This window comes from Mustela nivalis, assembly GCF_964662115.1.
Source record: "Mustela nivalis genome assembly, chromosome: 3".
Classification (NCBI taxonomy): Eukaryota; Metazoa; Chordata; class Mammalia; order Carnivora; family Mustelidae; genus Mustela; species Mustela nivalis.
The window spans coordinates 142458212-142479785 of NC_139022.1; the positions used below are offsets into that span (position 1 = coordinate 142458212).

At 40.1% G+C, this 21574-nt stretch overlaps 1 protein-coding gene across 2 annotated transcripts in view; it reads right to left on the minus strand.

Annotated features, from left to right (window-relative positions):
- Nucleotides 1-21574, minus strand: part of ITGA2 (integrin subunit alpha 2) — a 110654-nt gene that overhangs the window by 11077 nt on the left and 78003 nt on the right. For both annotated transcript variants that reach the window (XM_082723224.1, XM_082723223.1), the window contains exons 14-26: nt 20519-20722; nt 19659-19795; nt 16914-17053; nt 13527-13678; nt 11667-11777; nt 11013-11095; nt 10451-10592; nt 9043-9135; nt 8373-8449; nt 8202-8285; nt 4216-4318; nt 2039-2149; nt 996-1100 (exon numbers count right to left, since the gene is read on the minus strand). In XM_082723224.1, coding sequence (XP_082579350.1) covers nt 996-1100; nt 2039-2149; nt 4216-4318; nt 8202-8285; nt 8373-8449; nt 9043-9135; nt 10451-10592; nt 11013-11095; nt 11667-11777; nt 13527-13678; nt 16914-17053; nt 19659-19795; nt 20519-20722 — 1542 coding nt within the window. The remainder of the gene's footprint in view (nt 1-995; nt 1101-2038; nt 2150-4215; nt 4319-8201; nt 8286-8372; nt 8450-9042; nt 9136-10450; nt 10593-11012; nt 11096-11666; nt 11778-13526; nt 13679-16913; nt 17054-19658; nt 19796-20518; nt 20723-21574) is intronic.

Here is a 21574-nt window from a genome sequence, read left to right on the forward strand (position 1 = left end):
TTTATAAACATATATATTGACATATTTTTTTAAAAAAAGGTAGCAGGGTTCATTTATGTAACAGGATAGGTTTATCTAGAAGTGGATTAATACTTAGAGGTATAGAGGTTGATGTTCATTGAATACTGAGTGGTCGGCGATTAGATTTCTTAGAGGACTTTAGTTTCTTTGTTGTTTTGTGTTTTATGTTGTTCACAGTGAGCAGCTGCCATCTTTACAAAATCAAAACATTTTCATAAAGATAAGGAAAATGCTCAGAAGTATATTTTGGCATACCCTGACATGAGTTTCTCCTGGGCGTTTCTACATACTACTGTTTAGATTTAAGCCCTATTTACACCGTAATTACACTATAAAAAAGAAATGATTTCATTCTATTTTCCCATATCCCTACCCACCTCTGTCATAAAATAAAGCAATTTAAATAAATGAAAACCAGAGTTTCGATGTCGTTCTTAGAGGAGAACTACAGTTTGCTTAAGTTTGCTGTTTGCTAAAGGTTTACTATTGGAGTTCTTAATACGTGCCAAGCACCATACCAGATGCTAGACTAGCCTCTTTCTCAAGGAAAGGCACATCGCTCTGGAGCGGGAGATAGTAAAATATTGGAAAACTGAGAAGGATGGCCAGAGAGGCATTCTGGTGGCGAAATAACCCCGGTGATCATGTGGAAGGGAGACGAAAGGAACTTCACCTTCCAAGCACGTGTGCAGTTCCCTCATAGCCCCTCGCAATGCTCCCAGAATGCCTGCTACCATAGTTTCACACAGAACTCTCTTGATTTCATGAAATTTTATATTACCGGCATAAGGAATAATCCCAGTAATCTAGATTTGAGAGTGTATTTTCTAAATCTTGATTCGTACCGACCATCAAAGCCAAAATGAGAAAATTCTGTAACATGGCGTGATAGGAGAAAAGAAGTGCATTGATTTCCAGTTAGAACCAACAGTGAATCACCCAAAGAAATAGTCACCCCATTAACCTGTCCTCACCAGTTCTTTTATGTGCCGGAAATTCTCATTCTTGAAAGACACAGAAGGAGATGTGTGTCCTATTTTCAGTGGATTTATTTCAGCATTACAACTGATGTCGCCAGCCTATAAGGAAGGACCTCAAATCAGTATGAGGAAGCAAAATCATTTCTGATGTTCCTTTTGACATGTTAGGAAAACCCGTGGTCACATGTTGCGGCCAGGGAGGGACTGTGGGGCTTCTCTCTTATCACCAGCCCTGCCACACTTCCTGTAATCATTCACGGAAACCTGGAAGTATTCACATCCTCCTAATGCAACTCCATGGGCGGCGCTGGTTCTTACACGGTATGTGTGATAGGTAATAAGACCATTTGCGATAATAGTAGACAGATGGACTGAATCCAGGGCTCTCTGTGGACCATTTTAAGACTTTGATTTCCTGTTGTCACCCGTGCACACCACAGGAAGAACACCTCTGGAGAGCTAGCTCTGAGTGCCAGACTAAGGCCGAGCCGATGGCCAGGGGATTGGCTCCACAGTGCTGCTCAGCCTGGGCTGTGTGTGAGAACTACCAGGGAGTGGGGCCATTTAAGGAATCTTTGGTGCTAGAGCCTTAGCCCTGAAGATTCTGATTTAATTGGCTGGGGGTGGACCTAAGGTTGGGCAGGAAACCCAGCCGATAAAAACGAGAAGCCAGGGTTGATCCCCACCAGGTGAAAGTCCAGGCTGGCATCTTAAAGACCAGCTAGTCTCCCACAGTGGCAGGCAACCAACTTCTTACAGATAGGACGCTGACAACGTCAGATCTTCACCTGGCCAAAACAGAGCTTTGGGAATATTTTCTGCCATCTGTAACTGTTTCCTTATAACAATAACCTGCTTCTAATAAGAAACTGAGAAGAGAAATTCCATGCAATTAACTTGCTAGTTAATTGGCACTCAGGATGCATGCAATTTATCTTCTCGGTTTCCATCCATACATCAGGCATGATCACCCTAATCTCAGGGGGTATTTCCGTATCGAAAATTCACGCTTTTATAGGCAGTTCCGTTGCCTTTACCTGATCTGTGTGCACCCCAGTCAGGTACATCAGCGGGTTCTGTCCTTTGGTGTCCCGAGGGATGTGGATGGTTACAGATGCCATGCTCACGGGAACACTCCCCGTCGTCACCTGCACAGAGTGAAGAAAGCATCTGGTTTTGCTACGTCACACACATGCTGCAGAGAAAACGATCAGTGACCTCTGCTTGGGTGGAGGGCAACTATTAAGTGGTACCACTGAGTCCATTGGGAAGTAAACCTTGTTACTTCAGAGTCATGCTCGGGTGTCTGTCTCTCACTTCTTCATGGAGAATCTCAGCCCCTCCAGTGTGAGCTGCTAAGTAATTCGAGACTTCGGAGTTGGTTAAAAACATTCCCTGTCACGTTGGGCTCCCAGGGCTGAAGTCTCACTCTGGCCCTGATGAGCAGCGTGGATTGGGCAAGACACCGGACGTCTGTTTGCCTCAGTTTTCATCATTCATAAAATAAAAAAGAATAAGCAACTTAATGGGTATGTGCAGATACAGGATTTGTTCTTATTGGTGGGAAGTCTGTTCAACTAGGCCAGTTCTCATGTCCTACAGGTTGTTAAATACTTTTTAAGATTTTATTTGTCAGAGATAGAGAGTGTGCTCATGAGCACGAGTGAGGAGCAGCAGCAGAGGGAGAAGCAGGCTTTCCCCTGGGCAGGGAACCGCTGTGGAACTCTGTCCCAGGACGCTGGGATCATGACCTGAGCTGAAGGCAGATGCTTCACCTACTGAGCCACCCAGGTGTCCTTATTAAACATTTTGTATAAAAAATTTTTATGTTGACCACCATACAGTGCATCATTATTTTTTGTTTGTTTTTAAAGATTTTTTTTTTTTTAATTTGGAAGAGAGAGAATGAGAGAGACAACATGAGATGGGGGAGGGTCAGAGGGAGAAGCAGACTTCCTGCTGAGCAGGGAGCCCGATGCGGGACTCGATCCCAGGACCCCAGGATCATGACTGAGCCGAAGGCAGTTTCTTAACCAACTAAGCCACCTAGGTGCCCTGTCATTAGTTTTTGATGCAGTGTTTCATGATTTATTGTTTGCATATAATACTCAGTGCTCCAATACATGCCCTCCTTGAACCCTATTAAACATTTTAAATAACAACCCTGGGGAGTACCTGGCTGGCTCAGGACAGCAAGCAACTCTGGATCTTGGGGTTGTGCGTTTGAGTTCCACACTAGGTATAGAAATTACTCAAAAATAAAAATCTTAAAATAACCATAGGAATAATAATCCTACCAATCTTATAACTAACCTGGAAATTAAATGGGTCAATATACATAATGTATTTGATACAAAGTGCTGATACTTATTACACCCTATGAATAATGTTACTTTATTGTCACTAATAATTGATTAAATATCCTGTTAAATAATTGCCAAATACTAGTCACATGTTATAAATCCCAGTATTTGGATCATAGATCAGGACTTTAAAAGATTTCTTTTTTTTTTTTTTAATTACCAAATCACAGGGTTCTAACCATGTAACTGACTAGTAGGAAATGTAAAACAATAAAATGGTATTCATTTAAGGTGGTGGATGGATTTTTTTTACTTTTCAAATTTTCTATAATTTATTATAAAATTGCAATTTTCCACAAATTTCTCTTTATATAATTGGTAACAACCTTTAGATTATAATTGCTTATAAATGCCAATGTAAACTGACTGAAGATATTTGTATGTAAAGGGTTAACTTCTCAAATAGAAGTGGTCTCCAAGGATAAACTGGCATTTTAATTATATTCCAGAGACTTTTGCCCATAGTAATGCCATTATATTAATACTTAATTAATATTGAACATTTGCTTTCAAAATATATCTATTTTTTACCCAGAACACATAGCTATGCACAAAGCCCAGCTGTTTACTTATGCAGAGTCCTAGTTCTCAAAGTTCTCAAAGTACAGCAGTGGGATCAGCAGCAGCAGCAACACCTGGGGACTTGTTAGAAACTCACATTTTTAGGCTCGCCACAGACCTACTGAATCAGAAACTTGGAGGATGGATCCTATGACATGTGTCTTAACTTTTCTCCAGGTGATTCAAACGATGGTCAAGTTTGAGAACCACTGGTCTATTTCCACTTTTTACTTCTCTTCCTGGTCTCATTCCCCCCCCCCCTCCTGATTTAGTATTCTAAGCTTACCCACCTTAATGGAGAAGATGAATTTTGGACCAATATCTTCAAAACTGTGCACGACGGAAGGAACATTCCCATCTGAGGAGACTTCATAAAAATTGATATTGGTGGATCTGTTGAATAATGTTTGTAAAAGTCAAATTTTTTAGTTTTGTTTTTGTTCTCGCACCTTAATACCTCTTTTATTTAACTATCTTCTAGCTTAAATTACAAGTCAAGGTTTATATTTAGGTATCAAGACATAATGAAAACAAATGCTACTTATAGGCTGATGTTTCCAAGGCTAAAACAAATTCCTTTAAAAACCTATCCCTTCATGATCTCTCCATAAGATTCTTTGTGTTCTGTGTCTACCAGTTGTATGGTTTCTAAAAGAAGTACAAATGTATTACTTTAGAACTGCTAGAACTCAAGATTGCTATTGCACTGACTGGTGTGCTAATGCAGTGCACACTTAGTCCTGGTTTATTGGATGGATTGACAAACCTGAGGATTTTCCGCTTGGGTGGCTGAAATGCAATGATAGGGTATTGGGTTTTAGCTCCTGCAATATTTCGTACTGCATGATTGTAAAATAGGGCATACATTTACCTTGTTATTCCTTCTCCCTATCCTCCTCTAGTTCCAAACCAACTCTAATGCTTTTGGTCTGAATTGAGGTTGGTCAGTCTGTTTCCATGACCAGTGTAGAGACCATGTTTATGAAGGCTGACCCGGAGGTTTTATCAGACTAAACTTAGAGTTATCAGATGACCTGATCTCTCTCCTTGGGCGGGGGGTGGGGTTGTCAAGTAAGGTTTGCAGGTGAAGTGGGGACCAGGTTAGAGGAACCCCCACAGGACACTCAGACTGGACATAACTGGATACCCTTCCCTTTCCTCCTCACTCATTTCTGGGTCTAAGGCTGGGTTCCAACCGGGACAACTTTATTGGGAGTTCCACATTCACTGGGACTGTGTGCGGTACGGGGGAGAAGGTAGCAGACATAGGAGTCTAAAAAGCAGTTTTCTTCCCCCTGGACAATGTATCATAATTCTAGGATGCTAACTATTTCCTTAAAAAAAATGAACAGGGGGCGCCTGGGTGGCTCAGTGGGTTAAGCCTCTGCCTTCAGCTCAGGTCATGATCTCAGGGTCCTGGGATCGAGCCCCGCATCAGGCTCTCTGCTCAGCCTGCTTCCTCCCCTCTCTCTCTGCCTGCCTCTCTGCCTACTTGTGATCTCTCTCTGTGAAATAAATAAATAAAATCTTAAAAAAAAAATGAACAGGACATTTTCTGAGATACTTTTTTGGGCTTCTTATAGAACTCCTATCTTTTTTTAATGCTAAACAAAACAACAACAACAAAAAAACCAAAAACACAACTTTTCCAAATGCTCAAAAGGAAAATATGCCCTAGGAGACTCAAATAGATGTAGCATTTGTCAAGGTTATGTAGAAGAGAGGAAACAATGATCTGTCAGCCTTACATGGAAAATGGGAATACTGACTAGAATTTGAAACAGAAAGCCTGGTTGTATTTGCATGATTTATTCCCTTTACCTTCTAGAAGTCCTTTGTGTGAGCCCCTAAAAAAGAGTTAGTTTCTAAATTAGTATGTTCTGATTTTGCATTTTAAATTGATCTGACATTTTTTCCATTTGTTACTTAAGTTTTCCGTAAGTTACTTAAGTGTGGATGATCAATTATTTATAAGCAGTTAGTTATGCTTGGGGGGGCTCCTGCTTAGAAATAATTCTATTATGATTTCCACCCATAATGTTTGCATAATATAACTGCACATTTATCAAAGTGGTTGCTAAGGAATACATTCCATGACTGGAGAGGACTTTTTCAAAAAGTTTTCAAGAAAAAAAATTTTTTATAGTACTTGCGATGGTTAAAATAAATCTGCAATATCTTATTAAATATCTTACTAGTTGTGAACTGGTTACATAAATTATGATCTAGTCAGGAATAGGATAAGTTAGTTCTGTATGTCCTGATATAAAAGCTTCTCTAAGATTATATAAAAAGAAAGGTTGGAGAAGGATTTTGTCATTCCATTCGGGTAAGAGTGTGTGTGTGTGTGTGTGTGTGTGTGTCCACGCACATGCATGCACTCACGTGAGCACGTAGTGTGTGTGTGTCACACATATATCCTGGTAGACAGACAAATCTCGCATCTGGAAGGTATTCTGAAAAATAGCTGAGTCATCTATGCAATGGCCAGAGGGGGTGGGAGGGATAACTTCACTTTTCATTTATTTTTCTGTAGTGTTTAGAGTTTTGGTTTCTTTAAAAAAAAAAAAAAAAATCAAGAGGAATTATCTGGGTGGTGAGATTAGGAGCCATTTTAGTGTTTACACATCATAATTCTCCATATCAACTTTTTAAAAAACTTTTTGGTGTATTTTAAAGAATATCCGAGGGTCTTAAAGTCCAGTTTACCATCACAAAAACTACAGAGCTAAGAGGTTACTGAAAGTGAAGTCCCCCTTCAATCTTATATTTATTTCATGTTAAACCATGTGGAAAAATTGGCTGTGGTGTGAGAGTAGAATCCTATTAAGGCTGTGTTAAGAAAAAGCATTTAGGGGGCACCTGGGTGGCTCAGTGGGTTAAAGCCTCTGCTCAGGTCATGATCTCGGGGTCCTGGGAATCTCTGCTCAGCAGGGAGCCTGCTTCCCTTCTTCTCTCTCTGCCTGCCTCTCTACCTACTCGTGATCTCTGTCTGTCAAATGGATAAATAAAATTAAAAAAAAAAAAAGGCATTTAGGGTAAGAATCAATGTAGGTAGAAAGAAAAAAAAATCAGGTAATGTGGTAATAAGAATCTCTCTGGATGCCCTGGTCTTCCATTCTTTTAGTACTGTGGGTCCTTCTGGAATCTGCAGTTGCTGATTAATTTTTCAGGGATGGTAGACTTGGGCTGTACTTTGTTCTGCTTTTGCTGTTTGCAGCTCACTCAGTATAGAAGCATTCTTTCATCTTTGCTCATGTGTCTCATGCTCTAGACATAATGACACATTTTCCTTTTTCTTTTGCTCAGTGACCTACTGCACAGTCTATGTGTTCCATGCTTTTAGGGGTTGGGGCGATGTGGCATGTCAGAGAAAGCCACTGTCCCTAAACACTACTGGGCTCCTTGGCAATACAGTACAGTGCACTGGTGCATGCTAGGAAGCTGCCCTCGTGCCTCCCCAGGTGGAGAGTCCTGGTTCCCAAGCTGGGAGGTGGGCATCACCTTCAGCCTGTGTTCCTGCATAGCTGTGGTTCAGTGTGTCAGCACCCATGAACCCGCTCCCTTCTTGGTAGGAGGCAAGGTGATACGTCACCCTATTCCTGCTTTGGTGTTCCACATGTTCGCCACTTCTCAAGACACCTGTCCCTCCGAGCAATTCAAGGTAGCTGGTACCAACCAGCATCATTCTGCTTGCTCGGGTCAGGCAAGAAGGGGAATACAGCACTGATTCATAGACAACCTCCTTTGGAAAATGCCTTGTTTCCTCTTGGTTGGAAGAAACCCTTAATATATTACGTCAGGAATTTTCCACCCAGAAACTAATTTTCCATGACAAGATTTCCTATTTGTGGTAGACCTACTATGTGCAAAGTATATGCATGGGGCTTCAGTGTTTAGGGATGAGGCTACTGCTTGTGAGCTCATAGGGATGATAGGGAACAGGTGTGGAGAAGGGGGTGATGGCAGTTGCTTGGGGCCCAGAGAGTTCTGTGACCCCCTGGGAAAGTGTGAAGCTCATCTGAGGGCCCACAGAGGTCTTTCCCTGCAGCACGTGGCAGAGGGGCTGCCCCTCTGGCTTTTTTTTGGTTGGTCCCAGTCCATAAACTCAAAGTTTTCCTAAGGACTGACCTATCCGGGACTTCCATTTTAGTTGACAAGGGGGACATATGTACTTCAAAATTTCCAGTTAAGAATTAACCTCCTTAGTCACGAGCCAAATGTGTTATACACCGAGTGATATCAGTGGCCAGAGGCTACTCAGCATTTAACCTACCTTGTTATGTGAATATCGGCATCATACCGCAGAGGAATTTTGAAGTTGACCAAATTATCTGCTTTGCTTTCTTCCTGGCTTTCGCTATTGAAACAAACATTAGGAAACTACTTAAAGAGAAATATTATTAAAGCCCATCTACCATCAATTCATGACTTCATTATGTTTTACCTTAAGGCTTGGAAACTGACAGATGCCTGATTCTGAAGGTTTTGAAGATTGAAGTCAAAGTTAATAGTGAAAGTCACCTATGCACAAAATTAAAACTCATTAATCTGGGAGGATTCATACTCAGGGACTAATTAGAAAAAAAGTTCCCCCAAAAAGCAAACTTCCCCCAATTTCATTCTGAATTATATATGCCTTGAGTTTTCAAACTTGTAGGCTATCTGTTCATCTACCTTTCTGTTTTAGCATGCCTTGCTTTCAGAATTAGAGGGCCTATCTTTCGAGTCACGTGTACAGATCATCACATCACAGGCATATCTCCTTGTCAGAATTTGAAAGCTCTGTGCTGATGTGAAAATCTGCTCACCAGGGGTTAACATGGGATAGCTATGACTCTCTACAGTACTCTGATCGGTGTTTTTCAATGTAGTCAGGGAAAAAAAGAACTCTCCCTCTTCTATATGCTTCTGAAATGAATTGCATGGGGGAAAACCCCACTTTTATTACTAACTTGAAACATTCAGATATTTTCAAAACTCCCTCACAATATGCAGCTGGTTTGTGACACCTGTCAAATCACGTTACCTAACAACAACGAAGACGGAATGGTGGCGAGTGACACTAGTGCTGAGGAGGGGCTAGTGTGGACTTGAGGAAGAAGTGCAAGTCGTACCTGTTGCTCCCTCTTTAAAGCTGGGTAGCCAACATCACAGGTAACAGTCTTCTGAGATGAAGCAATCTGGCATGTTACTTCTGTCCCATCAACCTGGAGACCAAAGAAACAACGCTCAATTAATATGTAGCGTGCATGTGCACATATGTGCTGAAGGATGTATGAACCACAGGGCATTTTAGCAGTAATGCTAGTTCACAATGAATTTATTGTCCCTGATATTAAAAATCTCATATTGGAGGCACCTGGGTGGCTCAGTGGGGTAAGTCTCTGCCTTCAGCTCAGGTCATGATCTCAGGGTCCTGGGATCTAGTCCCACATTGGGCTTTCTGCTCAGCGGGAAGGCTGCTTCCTCCTCTCTCTCTGCCTGCCTCTCTGCCTACTTGTGATTTTTCTCTCTGTGTGTCAAATAAATAAAAATCTTAAAAAAAAACACACCAAAACCTCATATTGTCCAGGTAGCTAGTATACTATTTTTACTGCTAAGCAGGACACCCAATAAGCCAAAAGTGAGGTCAAATACTGGAATTTTCCTCCAGAAGTAAATCATAGTTCTTATATTTCAGAAGGAAAAATAACTTTAATCCAGTATTTTAAAATGTTGACTTTAATACATACCTTTCTCTGAATAATAATTGAAATTTGTACTTTCAAGAGAAGAAAAATCATACGTTGGTGCTTATATTTTAAATACTTTAAAGGATCTTTTTTCATTCTTTTTGTTTTTTTTTTTTTCTCTTTAAAATAAGAAGTTCCCATTTGGCACAGGAAAGTGAAACATCAAAGTCAGAATAGGTTTAGAACACTAAATCTGTTAAGTTCATGCTGACTTTAACTTGGATGAAGCCATTTGTAATCCTTTTATCAAGCAGTGAATTTGGGAAATCTCAGCTTGTCGCTCCTCTCCCTTTCGTTGCTTGGTGGCAGCAGAGGGGCCAGAGGACCCTCATGGCCAAGTGTGTTCCTGGTATAGTGATCAAGTCCACATGATTAACTGACCTCGCTGGAATGCAGCATCTTGGCAGGAGTAAGACTTGTGGTTACAAAGCTTGGCCTGGGCTATAGGACTCTAACTTCTCCGAGCAAGTGCAGCTCAGAGCATCTGTGCAGCAGCACAGCAGCCTCATCCCACAGCTGCCTGGAGAAGAGTCATGGTTGTGTCTGGCCAAGTCTTAGGGCAGAGGAAAAACTGACCAAGCTGTGAAGCAGAACTGGTCTAGATACAGAGCCGGGCTACGCTCACGTGTGGTTTAACTAGTTGGGAGCCCCAAAGTTAGGACTGATCACACTTAGGAGTAAGGCACTTCCTCAGACAGCATACGGGACATGGGGATGTGAGTGTGAGCTAGATGGGTATTAGTATCAGGCAGGAAACACAAGAGTAGGGAGCCCAAGTGTCATCACCTACCGGCATGGACCAGGAAGCAAAAAACAAGTTTTCTGAAAAATCAACAACAATTCTAGTGTTGTATGCACTTTCCCTTTTGTTTTTCAGTGTTACTGAAAATGTTAACCTTCTGTTTTGGTTGCTGACGATAAAGAGTTGATCTCTGTTAAAAGAAAAAAGGAAAAAAAAAGGTTAAAAAGGCTGGTATTCAAATACTTCACTCATTTTAAAAATAAGAAGATAAAACTCTTTAGATTTGGAGGACTAAGAAAGTTGTTTAATAAGCCACTTCATAGTAAAATGACTCAGACGACAAATAAGTCAAGGCTATTACATTTGCTCCTTCATTGATTTTAACTTAAACACTGCAGGGAGAGGAACCATCCAAATACAAATGGTTTGAGATTTCTTACCGTTTTACTCCTTTATGGATGGTAGAAATTGAAATTCAGATTTTAAAGGTCTTTATTAGTTATTGGGTTTTTTTGTGTGCATGTAGGAATAAAATCTCCATAAACATTCATTTGAATAAAGCGTCTAATGTCTTATTTCTACATTTTACCCTGAACTCAAACAGACTTACTGAGCAGCTGACAGTTGTTGGACATCTAGAACTAGATCCGAGATACAAACTCCATCATCCCCACAGTCCTTATAGAAAGGGATCTACAAAAAAGGAAAAACAATCGCACACATTTGCTCAAGTTAAAAACCAGACTGTGGAAGAGTACATGTAGAATTATTCTATTTATATAAAGCTCAAAACCATAAAAAGCCAAACAACATTTTAGGAATATGTATATGTTTAGTGAATAGGAAGAAAAGCAACAATAAAGACCAAATTCAAGGTGATGATTTGCTTGGGGGAGCCAAGATGGACGTGAATGTGATGGAGGAAGAGAGGGACACAGAGAACATAGGTTCTGGTGACATTTTTTTACGTGGGTGGTGAACACAAGGTGTTTGACTTTATGGTTATTTATTTCTTCAACAAATATTTATTGAACACCTATGGTGGGCCAGGCACTGCTCAAAGGGCTGAGAATAGTGCAGTGAAGAAGACAAAAGTCCCTGTCCTTCACGGATCTTGCATGCTGATGAGCTTTGAAGATAAAAATATTTCACGTAGAAGACAAGTATTTGGAAAGTTATGTCCTATGGACTTTCGAACATGACTGCAGCAACCATGAAGCTTTCTTAGCCAGTCTGAATTCTAGGAAGGGCAAACCGCACTTACACTGAAGACCTTGGCCTTCTCAGAGTAGGCTTCAAGGGCGGGGCTGGTGCCAGGGTTCTCCAGACTGATGTTCACACACAGATCCAAAGAGCTGACAACGTCAGAGGGCTTCTAAACACACAAACAGTGAGGCAGTTTACTAGGGCACGGCAGCTTCAAAACAAGAATATGACCACCAGTGTGTTCACAATTAAGGACACAGTCCTCTATGATGGAGAATATCCTTGTTTTGGATTTTCCAGACTCTTGCTTCTCTTCTGTCTTAATTCTGCCCTTAGAGTTACCAAAACGCTTAGAGACTTGGATTCAGTAAAAATCTGAAGCAGCAATTCTTAGTTAAGCTCACCAGTAATCTTGTTATTCATACATAATCTATAAACATTTAGAGGCTATGCCCAGTTTTAATACTTAGAAGTCATAACAATACACAGCTCTTGGGTTGTCGGCTATGGTCTTTCCAGTCCCTACTGTCAAGACTTTAGGAGTCCTGACCAAGTCTCTGGGAGGGCATATGCCTGACATGGGAAGGTGCTCAGGGCTGGCTATCAGGCAGTGACAAGAGAACTCCCTTCCTTAGAACTTAACTCTGCTCTACAAAACCGGATAAAGGGTCGGGGGCGCTCAGCTGGCTGTAAGCCCAGCCCACAGGATGGGCTTGGGATTGATATCCAGTATGGTGTGTTAACTGAAGCAAAATCTCTTGCACTGACCCAAATCACACACATCATCTTAAAAACCTCACAAGTACACACCAGCATGAACAAGATACATGTGTGAACAACAGCTCAGCTGACTTCATTCCCCCAGAATGGACTACAGGTTTCATTTGATCTATGACTTAGCACAAAAACAGGAGAGAATGAGAGCTGGCTTTTAGCCCTTTAAAGAATGTGTGTAATTGGCTTCTTAACAAAAAAAGGTCCAGGCCTTCATAAACAAGACGCCTTTAACATGAACAGGAAATTAAACAATGCAATTGATTTTAATTCCTCTATTAACAGAATTAATATTTCCAGAGTAATATTTAGTAGTTTTTGATATGTGATCTCTGTATCATTCATCTATATCAAAAATATCTGGGAGTACTCCTTCAATCTGTATATACCTTGGATCTTCAAACCCAAATTTCTGGTGGTGGAAACCCAGAACATGCATCTTATAAGTTCTCTTGGCATTCTTACACATCTTGAACTCAGAACCATGTTCTATGAAAGTTCTTAAGCAGCTCTTTTAAAGATGAGCTTTTAAAAATCTTTTTAAAAAGGTTTCCTGAGGAAATCACACTTTGAAACACCATTTCATGGTTCTGGAGGGAAATAGTCATGTAATTGATAAAATCAGTTTTCTGTTGGAAATCCTGAGAAGCACTTTTCCTACTTGTGAGATTTTCAAAATTCATGTCAACTCTCATAACTATGGGATATGATTGGAGCAAATAATTTTTACCTCATCCTTCCCTATATTTAAAACCAATAGTGGAAATCACAATTGGAATTGTCCTTTTCAGCAGCTTAAAAATAAAAATTTTCCCTGATAGGAAAATACTAGAATAAAATTTGCAGTCTACTAAAAGTTTTACCTGTTAAATGTTAAAGAAAACACCATGTTTGATTTCTTTAAGAACCTTATTTTTAGCCTTTCGGTTGCAATCCCAAATAAAATTTCACGCCAGTAACATATTAGTAGAAGGAACCATGTACTAGCATCAAGAATAGGATTTCCTACTCATGCAATTAGACATGAAGAGCATTAATTAGAAGGACGGGCATTTTCTAACTCCTAAGCTTCCTTTTTAGACGTTGACCGTTCATTAGTCATTCAGAGGAAAAGATGAACTCGAGGACGGAACGGAGGCCTCACCTGTATGTGGATGGTGTACTCAGTGCAACTCTGTGCTTGACTCACCAGCATATTCTTCTGCAAGCACCTTTCATTGTTTTCTTTAAATAAGCCCCTGGAAGTTACTCTGGATGAGTACAGGTTTGCATCAATTGTGATGTTGTATACAATAGCTATGACAAAAATCACAAATGTTATTGCAAATAAACCTTTACCAAAAAACCATCCCTACCTTACTGTGTTTTACTGGGTGAAGTCAAGGACTTCAAGAAAATATAAAAATAATCTTTCCATGGATGGACTGTGAGCCATGGACAGCCACGGCATTTACAATTCAGGCTCTGGTGTGAGGTAGGGACTGTGGTTCAAGAGAGAGGCGATTCAAAGAAGCATAGCTTGAAGAGGGGAGAGCAAAATGGACTTGCCCCCAGGAAATCTGAGGGAATTTGGTCAAATTACTTCCTTAAGCATCAATTTCATCATCCCTAATATGGTGAAACGAAAAAGAGGCAGTTACTGAGTGCCTGCCATTGAATATGTTCTCATATTGTACATGTTTTACTATCAGTCAACCTGGAAAGTGGATAGATCTCATATTTCACATAACAAACAGAATAAAAGAGGTAAAATGAACCAGCTCCATTCACACAGTGAGGGCACACTCAGAAATAAAACCAGGGTAATTTTGAAATCAGGGCTTATGTTGTTTTAGCTTCCAGGCAATTGTGAGGATTAAATGTTATTTGAGATAAACTCTGAGGGAACACTCTAAATGCTTATTTGGGGGTGGGGGGGCATGCAATTCCTCAGTAATAAGTTTGGAATCAGACAGACTTGGTTTGAATTCTAATTCCATTGTTTATGAGCTCTAGGACTGTAGGCAATTTGTGTAACATCTTTCCCTGGTATTTCTGTTTTTCCCTAGTATTTCTCTTTTGTAGATGAGGAAATGGAGGTTGATTCCATTTCCTCATCTACAAAAGAGAAATACTACTATTAAACCAGGGAAATGAAAATGAAAAAAAAAAATGCAATAAAAACAGAGGTCAGGGGGATGCCTGGGTGGCTCAGTTGGTTAAGTGGCTGCCTTCGGCTCAGGTCATGATCCCAGGGTCCTGGGATCGAGCCCTGTATTGGGCTCCTCACTCAGCTGGGAGCCTGCTTCTCCCTCTGCCTGCTCTGCCTGCTGTTCCCCTTGCTTGTGCTCGCTCTCTCTCTGTCAAATAAATAAATAAATAAACAAACAAACAAATAAATAAATAAATAAATACAATCTTTAGGGGGAAAAACAGAGGTCAGTAGCCAATATACAAAGTATCAGAGACTTCAGAGTCCACTGTCCAAAACTGAAAAAGAAGATCTGATGATATTCAAAGCATCAGCTGACTAATCTGGGGTTACTCCATTTTATTCTACTATTTTCAGTATTTTAAAGGTTGAATAGACTTCCAAAATACATTAATTCTACTGGTTACCTTTAAAGTATCTATTAGAGACGTTGGATCATTTTTCTTACTCCACTGACTTAATGAAGTTAACAATGATAGATAAAACGTAAGTGAATCAAATGAACTAAAAACAAGCAGTGAAAATAATACAAAGGAAAAACAATGCCAGGGAGGTGAGTGTAGCCAGGACAGAGTTAGTTCATATGGTAATACTAGCTCATTTTTCTCAAGTAGCCTGGTGAAAAGGATAGCCTCATAGGCAATATATCCTTTTTTTTTTTTTTTTTTTAGGTTATTAACTTTAAACTGCAGTGAGCACCTGATATAATAGAGACCACATGCTTTAAAAATTTACTTTTCAAAGTTGTGAAGATGGGATTCTGGTCTTACATACAATTATTGCCAGACAGTTAAGTGACAGATGATCATGACTGGCTTGTCTGAGTGGACCTGAAGACATTCAGGAAAAGGTGCCCAATGGGAAGAAAGCCCAGGGAAGGACATTCTCTGAAGGCAGAAAGCTGCTTTCGAGTTATAGCAACAGAAGGGGGGGGAAGCCCCATCAAAAAGAGGAAGATTTAGGAGACAAATCCATGCTTTCAGGCCAGGAAAGCTAACCAGCCAGCCATTTCTGCCAACTAATAGATTTCCCAAATTAATGTTATAGGCAGACTAGCCACTTAATGTCCCCCCCACCCCCAGCTTTGTTGAGATGTAATGGAGATACAATATTGTATCAATTTCAGGTATACAATGTAGTTTTTTTGCATATGTAAATACTGGAAAATGATTACAATAAGATTCATTAACAGATCATCACCTCACACAGTTGCAATTTGGAGTGTGTGTGTGGTGAGAACTTTCAAAATCTCTCTTAGCAACCTCCAAATAGGCAACACAGAGTTACCGGCTCTAGTCACCATGCTGTGCATTGCATCTAGCCACTTAGTGTTTATACAGGGATGGTTTTTGACTCAACGATGCTGGCTACTCACAGGGCAGGCCTGTGAGATGTGCTATTCAGAGTTGGGTCAGTGTTTGAATGCCTAAAAGGCGAAATGAAAAGCAGAAAAATACAGAAAGCATGGCAAGGTTTGAATCAAACTTCTGCTTTATGTTTTTAACCTATGTATTTCTTGGTTATGAATCATGACAAAGACTGAAAATAGAGTGGTTTGTTAACCACTTAATAGAACACTTGTAGGAACTACGGGTGGCTGAAGGTTAGAGCCAAAATCTGAAGGAAGGGGGATGAGAACCTGTGAAAGAGCCGCAAGAGAAAAAAGGCAGAGTTTAATCACGTTCAAACTCCACGGCCATGCCCTGTGAGTGCAGGACAGAGGATAGTAAGGGGCAGTGGATATGAGGGATTCGGCCAGTCCCAGAGAAATGACATTTCCTGGTGACATCTGTCCAGTTATCCTCACTCCCGCTGACAGGACACAGATTTTTATCCACTTCTCCAGATTATTTAGAGCATTTAAAACACTGGGCACAAACTGCATCTTGTTTATATTTTCTCATTATTTCACGCCTACTATTTCCTCAAGAATAAGAATATTTGGTACTTGTGCTGAACATGCTATGTCTAGATCACGTCTCAGCTGAAATATGGCATAAAATATGGGTAGAACATCAGTGTAAACTTCATGTGCCCAAGGTTTAAGGTAAGGAACCCCTGGGTAAAAGACACTTCGATGAAGTTAGGAGAGTCCAGGACGCGGTCACAGAGAGAGTAAATTTCTGTGGCAGAGTGTTACCTTCCGGAGACAAGAGAGGAAGATCTAACCGCATCTTCCATACATAATTAACCATTCTCAGGCACTTCAAATGTGCAGCAATGTAATGTCTGCAGGACCCGTACTGCCTTTGGCCCATAAACACAAAGTGCAGGTTATATTCAGAACTAACACTCTACAAGCAAACCTATCTCCACACAGATTATTTCAGGTCAACCCACCCACTTGATCATTTTGCTTAGGAGGTCTAAACTTGGCACTGAAACAGAGTGTGAGTTTTATGTCAGCATTCTTGTTGAACAAAGTAATTTTTTCTGGTGTGAATGAAGCATCCACAGACACATCAGCAATACTTTGGGACCTGAAAGACATAAATGGAAACAGGTAGGTTACTGCCAAGTGCACATTATGACCTTTACCTAGAGGACCCGGGACCAGCATTAGCAAATTATTCTCAGCACAGTCTAAGCACTCGAGCACTATTTCATGTTTGAAAGCTCTAAAATGGTAGGTAAGAACAATATCTTTTGTGTTTGTGACTGACTGTATTGTGAGCCAAATCCACATTAAATATTTTTTGTTTGTTTGTTTGATACATGCGTAAGCATGGGATGTGAGTTTGTAAACTCTTTGCAAATGAAGTACAAAGTCATGATCTCTGTTGTGTTTTGTCAGCTACAAACAGTGATGTTTGCTCTTCCCACAAAGGGAGGGGAGAGAGCAGGGACAAGGTGAGAGTGGTGTGGCCGAGGAGTGTGGCCGTGGCCGAAGAGCGTGGCCATGGCCCTGTTGCCTCCCTCAATGGCTGGCAGCACTTCTTTGATGTGTGGCATAGGACCATAGTGGCGGCAACTAGCCTGGTACTAGAAAATGGCTGGGGAGTCTCTCAGGCAGGGTGCAAAAGACTTCTGACTCTGGCACAGCCCTTTAGATATCTAGAAAGCTTTCCCATACACATGGGCTCATCTGCTCCTTTAAGACTCCTGTGAAATAGAACAAATATTGTCCCCTTTTTATTAATGAGAAAGTCTGAAACAAAAAACATTTAGTAACTTATGAGTTTACTGAGTAATAGTTAGCAAGTGAGGAGCTAGAGCTCATGATCTAGTTTCTCTGCCATTAAAATGCTGTACTTCATCATAACAATTCTTTGTGCATACACTGCATGATTTATAGAGCAGCAAATAGTAATTAGTAATTTCATTGTTTTGAGAAGTACAGTAAGAAAATGCAAAAAACATTTTATCTTTAATTTCAGGTACCATCTGAAGGACTTAAGTGAAAAATTGTTTCATCAGTTGATCATGCACCTATAAGGCCCCCTAATAAGCAGCCATAAAACATCTAATAACAAGTACAACATGTCCTTAAACCTACAAGATTTCTGTAAGTCAATCTCTTTAAGAGAATCTTTTATCCCAATGGAGATGGTGGCATTGATTGAAAGGATTTTGTTAACTTGTTTTTTAAAAAATTATTCTCAGGAAGTTACCTAGAAAATCTAGTCTCAACACCTTATAGGAATAGGACCACAAAATGGCAAGAACTTAGGCTGACTGATCACGTTAATCAATTGATCTGACTCCATGAGTCTTGACTTTTTGAAGAATCAAGTCCACCTTTAAATAAAAAAGTCTGGCCATCATTGATGATATTAAAAGGGAGTATCAGGGTGCCTGGCTGGCTCAGTTAGCAGAGCATGTGACTCTTGAACTCAGGATTGTGGGTTCAAAACCCCTAATAGGTGTAGGGATTACTTAAAATCTTTTATAAAATGGGAGTGTCATAGCATAGTAATTATATAGGCCTGAAAAATGAAACCTTCCAGATGGCTGGAGGGTGATGGTCCCTGAAAAGTGTCTTTAAAAATTTATAAGAAATTATAAATCCTGTGACAATATTATCACATCTCATATTTTTCTAATGGCATGCTACTCTTAACTGATTTTATTTAGTAAATATATTTTTTAACGTGTCAGTCTTTAGTATGATCTGTGTATTTTCCCCCTACATGAAGTTTTCTTCTTAAAACTTTTTCAAAACAATGCATTCTCCAAACTTTTCAAAACATTCTCAAAATAGTGCATTTCATTTTTTTTTTTTTTTTTGCAGGCTCCCTGCTGAGCAGAGAGCCGATGCGGGGCTCGATCCCAGGACCCTGAGATCATGACCTGAGCCGAAGGCAGCGGCTTAGCCCACTGAGCCACCCAGGCGCCCCTGCATTTCATTTTTTAAAAGCACATGTGAAATATTGTGAATAGTTTAATGAAACTCAGAAACAACACATCAATATGTGATGTTTTCTGCTCTTGAAGTATTTGGACATTTAAAGCAAATGAATGGAATATATTTTTGGGGGGAGGAGACTCTTGATTGAATTCTCAATTTTTTTATGATTCTAATCCCTGACCAGCACAATATATTTATTTTTGTCCTTGTATCACACAGCCGTTGAATCCCATATTGCTGCTCCCTGCTCTTCAACTCCTACTGAGGTCAATGAGAGGTCAGCGAAACCTAAATAATAGCTTCTTGTTTATGACTAATAATTTCAAAAGTTACTTCATAACCACATGAGAAGTTATACTTAATTTGTGTGGTCTGAGTGTTCAGTATTTTTAGAGCATTCTCATGAGGCTTCCTTTCTGTGAGCTGAGGTAAGGTTGTTTGGAAGATAATATACAGCAATATCCTGGATACCATTTTAAAGGCTCTGTCTATTCTGTGTCCTTTATCTGCTCAACATATAGAGAAGAGGAACTCGATGGCTATGTTAAGCAAATATTTTTCTTCTTCCATTAAGGAAAAATACATTTCTTCCATTGACACATAAACTATGACACATAATTGTCTTGGAGTCTTCTAGAATGCATGTGGCATTTCTACAATTTCAGCACAGCTATCTGTTCTACTTAGCAGGTTATTTTTTAGTTAGCTAGTTTGTGTCTGGTTCTCAGCTGACTCACCAGAGCTGAACCACTTGCCCAAAGGCTCCAATGGACACGTCGGTGATGGAATCGCCATTTAAATCACCATAACCATCCAGAGATCTCCCAAAATACTGGAGCTGGCTCCTAAAGGCTCCATCAGATCCCAAGATTTTCTGAAAGAGCAAGTATGACATGAAATTACAATGTGGAACAACTGAAATAGAAAAAAAGGGAGCTTCTACACTGCACTGTTAGATTTTTCTAAATAGCCACTTCTCAGGTTGTTTTATTTGCCACAAAATTCCATTGATTTTTTTCAATCACAGTGTTTCTCATCTGTTTATCATGCTTGCAGCCACAGAGAAACAGCATGAATCTTTTCACATAAAAATCACAAAGAAAGAAGAAAAAGTAGCAGATCTATGACCTGAGATCTGGGACTGAGCAGGATTTGAAACAAGCTCAAATGTGATTGTCTCCTAGTCCACATCTTTTAGGACTTCCCTGGAAAGTTGCCTGATCAATGAAGCCCCTTTGAGCACCCTTTAAGTTACCTAATAACTCCCACTCTTGAACATTTAAAATAGTTTTTTAATGTCTTATCATTTATTATGATCTGGAACACTTTATCTCACTTACCTTATTTTCCCTCTGTCTCCTCCACAAAAAATGCAAGAGCTGCAAAGAGCAGAGTTTTATTTGTCCTGTTCTTTACAGTATCTCCAGCACCCAGGACGGTGCCTGACACATAGTAGGAGATACACTAAATGTTTGCTTAATGAACAAATAAAATTCTAAAAATAAGTGGGATGGATCAGATTATCTGCACGGCACTTGGCAGCTCTAACATAAGGATACTCACATGTAAATACATCACCATGGAACTCACGGATTACCTGGGAATACCTTGTGCGAATGGTGCCCTCATGACCGTTGTAGATGTACACAGCTCCAGAGTTCTGATTTTCCAAAGGGGAACCAACTATGACATCATTGAAGCCATCCATGTTGATATCTGAAAGAGCTGCAATCGCTGAACCAAACCGAGCATTTTCAACACCCTCGGGGCCTTCAAGAAACTGGTGCCAATTCAAAACACCCTGGCAGAAAGGAAAAGAGGGATGAATAAAGCAAACCTTCCAACATTTATCATTAAAATTCACAGCAAACGATGTCTGAGCCAATTTGTAAACTGTTAAAAGTAGACAGGATTTTGAAAACTAGATTTCAAAATTTTCTACGAAGACAATTATAAAATGAGAATTTTAGCAAGTCAGCTCATAAGATATGTGCTCATAAACCGAGGTGAAAGGAGTGAATTCTTTTTACTGTGTCTGCACAACCTGTATTAACACTACCCATGTCTTTCCCTCCTTTTCCCCCATAATACTAAAATCTTTACCTGTTTCCAAAACTTCCCATTTAAGATTTGCTGATGAAAATCTACTAACATCTTGAATAAAATTAAGATGGAGACACACAAAAAACAATGTTTTATTTTAGACCTTTTTTTTTTTAAAAATTATAATGGTACAGGTAGTAGAAAACGAGACCGTTAGTTTCCAGTTCAAGAAAGCAACCCTGAACTCACCCCTTCCCTGGAACCCATCAAATTATACCTATTAATAGGACAATTCTTCTTGGGGAAAAAACTAAACCGAGGGCTGACTAAACAGCTACTGGACAACTGAAGATAGACAAAATGGTAAGAGAACACAAAGAGATGGAGACACAGTATTAAAGGGAAACTGAAGCAGTGGGAATGCAGAGTACTGAGATGGCAGGAACAGATTTCTCTGATCGTGGGCACAGAAAAGAAGTCACAGTTTAAAAGGGCAATTAAGGGGTGCCTGGCTGGCTCAGTTGATTGGACGACTGCCTTCAGCTCAGGTCATGATCCTGGAGTCCCAGGATCGACTCCCACATCAGGCTCCCAACTCCATGGGGAGTCT